Genomic DNA, 8,820 nt, shown 5'->3' on the forward strand with positions numbered 1-8,820 from the left:
TGGTTGTCATGCAGGTCTAGAACCTGGAAGAGGAGAGGATTTCACCAAACAAGGTTAGGAAAAGAAGTCGTGGTGCAAGAATGAAAGGTCATGAATTATCTAGCAATGAAAATTACGTCCCTTCCAAGGGGGCTTTGAAAAGCCAATTAAGTTTTCAAGGAGACATAGGCACGCAATTCTTGTAGGTCTTTTGAAAACTCAAGCCTCTACATATTGATAAACAAACAAAAGACCAGGGAGGGAAGTGACACCAAGGGAGCTGCTCCACAAAACTGTATAAGCCAACTGGATAAATCACCTCCAGGAAGCCAGCCTGGCAGAAAAAGACATTTTCTGCAGGATCAGTGAGCTGAACTGCTCCAACACCAGCGCTGGCACTGGGAGAGGGCAGGACTACACCTGGAGACCTTCCTCCATGGGGAGAGGTGAGCTGCTGGAGTGACTCTGCCTCTTGAGCAACGACAGCACAAGGGTGGAGGAGCAGAAAGCCCTCAGCATTTATAAGACAGGCATGGCAATACAGCTCCATCACACATGGTCACTCATCACCAGTTTCATTCACATTCGAATGACCCACCACTGCAGAAGAGAGATGGATCTACCCCGTAACACACTCAGACCAGCACCGTGCGAGGGTGTTGAGGGCAGAAGTGTGGGATTATGAAGAGGATAAATGAGACCTGGGACTGATTATGATTTTATACAAAGTGCTCAGTGACTGTTATCTGTCTACCTGGGCGGTAAATCTAGGAAAGGTAGGTTTCACACCTTGTTACTGATTCCTGGTGAAGACAGTCAGACAGAAGGGATTTACTTGGGCTAGTGTGTTTTAATGCAGCTAGAATGCAAGGAAAATATGCTGCAGATTAACTGTTAAGAATCACAATTACCTTCACGGTTATGAGACTCAGGAGGCTGCAGGACTTTGGAACTAAAGATGTTAGATTATTCGTATGAATAATCAGCACCTGGGAAGGAAAAATCCAATTGAAACATGAGCACAAGAGACACTGCTGCCTAGAACAAACACATTTGTTGAGATTTAATTGCAGAGGCTGTATAAGAGCTTAATATCTTATTCAGCATCATATACAATATTAAAAAAATAAATGTATTTTCCCAGAAGGTCGAACATTTAACATGAGATCTAAACAAGAGCCTAGTTTCTTACATGAGAAATATCATTAGATAGGCTAAGATAGAAATAATCACCTCATCTTTCATGACAGAAGTTAGCTCTAAAGCTCTAAAGGACAGGAGTAGTCCTACCCAAATTGCTCTCTATGTAGTATCGTACAAGTGGTCAAATTCATTACAAGCAAACTTCTTCTGAGGCAACATATAAACAAACACATACAGTCATTTCAAACACAGCAATAATACTGAAGCATAATAATAGAATTATCTAATAATTTCTGATTGCAACATTACCTTTTTTTGCAAGACTTTACAAGTTGCAAAGGCCCCATAAGGAACCTAAAAACAATTAAAAAATAGTGTCAGACTTCTCAAGATACTATCTTTGTAAGCACTTCTACAGTATCCACCTGTAAAGCGTGAATAATTAACTTTAGTGAAAACACAAGTGATACTTAAAATTACTGGCCCTGGTTTTGGCCCAGGATGCCAGTACTTCCCAGTTAGCTTCCATTTAAACAGCTTGAAATGGCTCCCCACAATAGGACAGCGTCGTGCATAGCACAGAACAGACGGAGGTTTAGGCAGAAGTCCAAGTCTTCTGTGATTTAATATCCAATGTGCAGATGACTCAAGAGTTCAGGCATATTTTCAATTAGTCATCATACAAATGTATTCTGTGGTTTTGCAACCTCGGCAAACACGCTGCAGTGGGCTAAGTGAGGAAGGTGAGCAACAGGCAGGACTGAGTGTCCTCATATGTGCCAGGCTCTGCAGGACAAGGGCAGTCAGGAAAGGGATATTCCAGCAACTTCAGCCCATGCCAGCCAAGGCTCTGAGCACCATGACCTGCTCTGCAGCATGGAACTGGCATCGGCCAAGCTGTCGTCCAGAGTTAATTTTAAGCCCAAGCTGGTGGCTGACTTTATTTATTTAAAATACAAAGGTGAAAAAGAAGACAAGCAAGACAGAGTTTTATGGTACCAAACAAAAAGGAGCTGCTGGGGATCCAAGACCAGCTGCAGCTATGAATGGAGCTGGCTCAGGGCATCTTCTGTCTGCCACCCTTTTACCCAGACTGGCTGGCAGACTGTCCCACACAGCTCACAAACCTACACACAAGATGCTGTTGGCTTCTGATCTCAGGACGAAACATCCCAAAGTCTCAGCAAAGCCTTTTCATACCACACAGCAGACAGCTATCCTCTCCAGGATGGTCCCAAATCTCTCCCTAAGGAGCAGTGCAATACCTATTACTATTAATACACCTATTAAGCTTGTTTGGCAAAGGCATCCTGTGACAAAACGTTACACAGGCACCAACATTTTAGAAACACAAGACAATGAAAAAAAAAATGAAAGTGAAATAGAAACAAGCTTCTTAACAGGATTGCCTGGCTGCCAGAATGAAAAGCTGTGTCTCCTCTGAAAGCCTGGCAATCTGTCACTAACTGCTCACACTCCAGCAGACAGCTTGTTTCTAATTTAGTTGGCTGCCATAAAAGAAGCCAAGCTGGAAGTGAGATTTCCATCCTTAACAGGCAGCCTGCAACCAGGGATTTACAGAAAAATAAGGGAAGGTGGCAGACTTTGTAGCTCTAAGATTAGAAACAGCCTTTGGCAAACAAATTCCCTTATGACTTGCAAAATTAGGCCACGAGTTCCCAAACTAGGGTCCTGCCACGGTACTGGTGGAGGGTATGAGACTGCTCTGCCCTTCCCATCTTGTCAAATGAAAAGGGATTCCCAGGACAGAAATGTTGTGGAAACATCAGGTAGGACAGGCAATCTCTCACAAAAAAAAGCAGAAGCAGCCCTCACCTGAAAGCCAGAGCTCAGCAGACATAGGAAGAAGCAGACCAGTAACAAGGGCATTTCTGTCTCAAGGCTCATAGACATGATACTAAATTTGTCAGTAACAAGAAGCAGAGAGAGAACTCAGACCTGTGAGCCAATGCTGGAAGTTGTGGCGAACGTACCTCTGAGAGTTCACATTTGGATATGTCAAGAACGTCATCAGCACCAGCTTCTTTTGCCTGCAGAGAGGAGATACACACCCAGAGAATTACACCAGGCAGAAATACATGGCCTCTTGCTGCATATTGACTGAACTACTCAGCTGGCCCCTCCCTAGGAAATGTAATTACAGCTCTCTGCCACAGCTATATAATTCAACGACGACACTAGAAGCAAAGGGTGTGCTTCTACAACTGCAGAAAGCAAGAGCAACCGGGAAACCAAACTGCAGAAAAACCCTTTTGGTGCAATAAATGAATTTCTGAACGAACCATTCTGTAATTTTAACTGAAAGGATATGGAAAGGAAATGATGGGTTCTCAACAGAGGCACTTCCTAGGAACAGCAGCAGTGCCATCCTAGCCTGTAAAGAGCCTGCTGGGTCATTAGTATGTCTCACCCAGCAGACCAACCTTCCTCTGAACTCTACACAGAAACCAAAATAATCCACTATTTCCTTTTTTCTTCCACAGGACCTGCAGAGCCAGCTCTGCTGTGTAAGAAGGAGCAAGGACTCACTGCTTCTGTACAAAAGTGGTTGTCCATGTTCAAATCAACTACATCCAATGCAGTTGCTAACAGCAATGAAACAGGACAAACCTCACTGTGAGCAGCATTGCATCTCCGGAACTATTTTCTTAAATAAAAGGTATTGCACAAGGCAATAAAAGCTGCTTGTGTTAGTGCCTCTGTTAAATCTTCAGAACTGGATATGTGACCCTAAACTAAGCACATGCAATACAGAACTAAATCTGGAAGAGACAGATTACGCTATCCCTTCCCAGCCCCACAGAGGCTGAACAGAAACCCTCCAACTGAACAAACTCAGTAAAACTGGTTTCATTATTGCTACATAACAAAGCCTTCCTTTCCAAAATACCTTACAGACATCCAGCAGGCAGAATAAGGCAGGTGCCTCTGGGGTAGAGCACAGCAGATCCCCTATCCCAGCACTAGTCCACAGCTCCTATTGCAGGTGAAATAATTCAAAAGTAGATTGCTTTCAGAAAGCCAACTTTAAAACTGCAGCTGCTGTAAGGCAGGTAGTTCTGCTGACATTGCTGGCATGACAGCAACCTGCTGAGGATCTACCCCAGAGGATCCTGGCCAAATCCTAGTCCAGGAAAACAAACAGCAGCATCTAACAAGTGATAGGAAGAAACAAAATAGTAACGAGAAGCAAAAGAGAGGCACAAGGAAAGCCAATTATGATGGGAAAGGGGATGTCACAGGTTCCTTGGTAGGAAAAGCAAACTGGGAGATCCGTAAGAGTGATGGGGCATGGAGGAGAAAGGAGCGATGGCGTCCCATATGCAGGCTGGCAGGTGGGGTGGGATGGAGGACGTTACATGGAACCACAGCAGCAGAGAGGGATGGAAGTGGCATGAAGAGGATCTGTGGATGGGAGGGCAAAAGGAGACGGGGGAAGCAGTACTCTGATGTATGTTAGGAAGATGACCTGCTGTCTCGGTGAGATCAGTAACATGATTACTGGTAACGCAGGGGACGTACCGATCCACCCGGCATCCACAACCAGGCACAGAGTGCAGAATAGACCTTGGCATTGCTTACCAGGCACATTTGGTATTCAAGGCGCTTCCGAGCATCATCGCTGGGTTTCTTCTTACGGAAGAAGAGTGGCATCTTTAGTTTTGGCTATAGCTTCGTCTCAGTGGCACAGATGATCAGCGTAAATAAAGGCGGAGGGCTGCTGGAGTATGCGTTTGCTGGGGAGCCTGGACTACACAACTGTGCTCTGTAAGTGGGGGAAAAAAAAGAAGAAAATCACTGTCTCAGCAATTGTCTTTGTTTAAGCTCTCCTCTGCCTTGATCAAACAGGCAGATTCCAGCATGCCTCCACGGTGGAAGTGCTAACATGAGATGCAAAAGCATTGCTGTGTCTCTGAGACAGGTTGATTGTCTTGGTCATCCCCGTGCAAGATGAATTAAGTCAGGCTGGAACATGTACAGAGAAAGGCTACTGAGTGATCAGGAAAACGCAGGGTCCACTCTAGGACAGGAACTAAAAAAGCTGTAACTGTAACAAGAGATCAAGCAGCAGGCACAAAATCCAAACTATTTAAACTCAGGAGTCAATTCTGACACAATAATAAGCAACTGTAAAATGTTCTAGAATAAAGCTAGGCTAGACATGTGAAAAACTCCTAATCCTGAGAGCAACACAGCTGCCTTCCCCTCCCAGGGCAGGTGAGAATAAAGATGACCCCAATGCAGTTCAAAATAGAGAGAACTGTTTGCAAGGAACTTGACGACTACTGCGTACAGCAGAGCCTCCCCGGCACGTCACACAGCCCGTCCCAGCTGCTTCCCAGGATGTCCTGGGGACTCCAGACAGGCATCAGGATTGGGATGCCCAAGCTAAACTCTGCTTCTCAGCTTTTGGGATTGTCTCCAGTTAACAAAACACTTGATTCATTTGCTTTCTAAGCAGAAGCAGCCACACAGGAGTATCTTCCCCATTTTAGTCGCACACTGAGATGAAAAGATTCTGCTTAAACACCTAATAGCTTAAAGTCAGATTTGTAACAGGCTTATAAAACCAAATCAATTTAGAATAGTCTGCAGTACAACTGCAGTACAATACAACTGCCTGCAAAGGGAAAAGAACCTAACTTCAGAAAAATTCTGACTACAAACCAGAGCCAGTTGCTGCTGCCCCAGCCAAGTGCTGGGGTGTGCTATCTGCCCTCCCTGGCACTTAGGAGCTTCTCCCAGGCCGTGTGTCTGCAGGTCAGATTGCCATACTCCATCCTGGGCTTACAGGGCAGCCACATCTTCCCCAAAATGGTTGTTCCGGGTCGCTACAGGACTGAGAGCTGGAGAATGTTTTTCTGTTAATTCAACTGTACCGTATGCAAAGCCACCGGCTGATTCAAGTGTAAAGGGACGAGAAGTTGAACCAGAAAGAGGAAAGAGCGGATCGCAGTAAGATGCCTTGTGAAATCAGAACTGGAGGCGGGTGAAGGGGTAACAGAAACCGAGTAAATTCTGGAAGAGGACTGAACCAGCAGGAGAGAAAAAGGGAGTGCACTGGTGGGTTTTGTGTGGAAGGCAGAAAGCTAAGGCTGGACAAGAAATGGGGAGACCAGCTGGTAATTAGACGGGTACCAGTTGGGATGTTGGGAAAAGAGGGACAGACATCAGCTGAGCAATAAGATCAAGGAGTAAAAATCATCTGAGGCTGCATGAGAGAAGGGGGCAAAAACTGGCAATGCAGAAAGAGTCCGAGTTGGGGCTGCTGGTGAACAAGGACTCACAAAAGGAGCTGACAGAGGTGGAACTGAATCTGTCTTGGTGACAAGACTGGGATAAGGTGAGAGAAGAGCAGGAGAGCAACAGTGAGCCCAAAAGGGGGAGACTTGAACTGGCTGGGCAAGAAGCCTCAGGGTACCTGAGGAACCTAAAGAGCCAAGATCAGCACTGATCAGCACCCCTGGCAAAGAGGGTGGGCCCAGGCAGGAGCTACAGCTGCCCAAAAGTCCAAACTGAGATCCATGCTATGAAGCTTCCATTGGAAGTTTCACTTTGCAATGATTTTTTAAACATTGTTTTATTTTAATAAGCAATTTAAAAAACAATACAAAAGAGTCAATACTTAACCAGTTCACCAGTGTGTTCACCAGTAAATGGTACTGCTATACAATGCGGTTAATTTAGTGCTCAGTGAAGACCATGTGTTGTACACAAAAAAGATGGTTCTCTGCCATTTCAGTGTCTACAAATTGGTCTCAAACTATACTGAAAAGCATGTAGCCTCAGGATACAGCCAGAGATGTTCCTCGTGCATGGAGATCTCTGCCAAAAACTAAACAGAGCTTTATGTAGATAAATCCTTGGTGTAAAAGCAAAATATAACTTCAGTCTAAATGCATCCAAGCAACTACCCTTCATTTCACTCCAGAAACAGGGAGGCAAAGATGTTTCGCTGCACTGCTGTCATACCACTCTGCCGGAACAAGCTAAGAGACACAGCAGAAGGTGGCTACAAACAAACTCATTCTGTGCATTAGAATCAAACCCCAATGGCTTCACAGCGCTTTCCCTGCCATCCCACTTGGCTGTCTTTTTAACAAGTTCAGACTACTGAAATGCCTCTCAGACTCACCTCCTCCCCAGGAGGGGAGGTTAAGAGCAAAAATTCAGAAGATTAAGCAAGAAGGGAAGTCTATTCTCAGGAGCTACAGTTTGGAAATGCGGGAAAGCAATCAAAAGCCATAAACAAGGGTCAGCCATCACAGACAGAAACAAAAGAAGGAAATACAAAAGATGAGAAACCAGAAGCACAAGGGTGCCTGCACCAGGATATCCGTAACTTTGCTGAACATATTCAAGTCTTTGCTGAGGCCTTATGCATCCCCTTGTCATGTCTGACCTTTCTCTATTACAGCTAGATACCTTTTATTAGTCATGTGGATAATGGAAAATCATTAAAATGTCACCCAAGGAAATTCATAAAGACATGAAGGCTGAATGACTGACAGCTGAACAGGGAAAAAATCGTATCGGGGTCAAAATATGAAGGATCAGAGACTTGTCAAATGGACTGAACAGCCTTTAAGTGTCAAAACTCGCCTTAAGTGAAAAGACATGTCAAATCTACAACAGCAAAGCTGTGCCTCTTTCTGTGACATTGGCTTTGTGTGCTCTGCTGACCATCATCAATTTTAAGTGAGACTAGCACTCAGCAGTCAATAACGAGAAGGTCTTTGGTGTGCGACCACGTTTTATGATGCAATTTTTATTTATTAAGTTATTGAAAGAATAATCTGTAAGTGCCTGGGACAGCACCCATCCTGCAGTAAGGGAACATCCATGAATTGCAAATTCCACGTCCCTAAGGACTCCAGCGGTTTGTCTTTGCAGGTATCCACTCTGCCTGCCTAAGCAGCAGCAAGGTACACCCAGGGCGAGAAAGGGGAGGGGAATGTCCACTGTGAGTTTTACAGTCTGCAGCTGTTTGGATACCGAGAGTAAAATAAAAGCAAAACACTAGTTTTACAAACAAATGTAACCAAAGCGAAGTAGAAACACAGCTATATAAAAAAGACCCAAACCCCAACTTCTGAAACATTTTGGATATCATAAATGCGGCATGGCACTGTGACAAGATGGGGGTCTGGAAGGACGAGATTTTATTTTCTCTGGGGAAACATGCTCAGGATCACCGCAATGCAGCAGCGAGCCAGCATCTGGATCTGAGTGGGGGTCCTGCAGAGATGCCACCGCGTCATGAAGAACAGAGCTGTCACCAAACACCTCTGAGGCAGCAGGTCCTTATCAAGCGACTAGTACCGGTAGCACCAAGCCCTGCAACCCAACATGCACTGGAGAAAGATGCAGGGAGGAGGCAGAAAGCGAACTGCTGCTTTGTAACCTACTCTCCCGCAGCATGACTGCTCTTTGTGCTGGAGACCTGTCATGGGAGCTGTACCACCCTCCTCCTGTAATAGCCAGCCTCCGCTCGATCCCGTCACAGTCCTCCCCTGGCAATGCCTGAAACAAATCTCCTCTCTTCTTCACCAGCTCCAGCTCTGCCTCTCAGTCCTTCCTTTCCCTTATTGCCACTATTCGCTTCTTCTTTTCTTTAGGGATTCCCTGCAGTGTCCCCTCTCAGCTTCCAAAGGCTATCTTTCTCGGTCCTCCTCT

The 8,820-nt window shown here is 45.3% G+C and overlaps 1 protein-coding gene across 1 annotated transcript in view; it reads right to left on the reverse strand.

Moving 5' to 3' along the window:
* The window catches only part of LRSAM1 (leucine rich repeat and sterile alpha motif containing 1), a 23,273-nt gene extending 18,476 nt beyond the window's left edge, over positions 1–4,797 (reverse strand). Inside the window, exons 1-5 of the mRNA XM_010285580.1 lie at positions 4,726–4,797; positions 3,117–3,173; positions 1,432–1,476; positions 891–968; positions 1–23 (exon numbers count right to left, since the gene is read on the reverse strand). The exon at positions 1–23 is cut by the window's left edge and continues 64 nt beyond it. Coding sequence (XP_010283882.1) covers positions 1–23; positions 891–968; positions 1,432–1,476; positions 3,117–3,173; positions 4,726–4,797 — 275 coding nt within the window. The remainder of the gene's footprint in view (positions 24–890; positions 969–1,431; positions 1,477–3,116; positions 3,174–4,725) is intronic.
* Between the last annotated feature and the right edge of the window lie 4,023 nt (positions 4,798–8,820).

The sequence above is a fragment of the Phaethon lepturus genome, unplaced genomic scaffold (genome assembly GCF_000687285.1).
Source record: "Phaethon lepturus isolate BGI_N335 unplaced genomic scaffold, ASM68728v1 scaffold32414, whole genome shotgun sequence".
Taxonomy (NCBI): Eukaryota; Metazoa; Chordata; class Aves; order Phaethontiformes; family Phaethontidae; genus Phaethon; species Phaethon lepturus.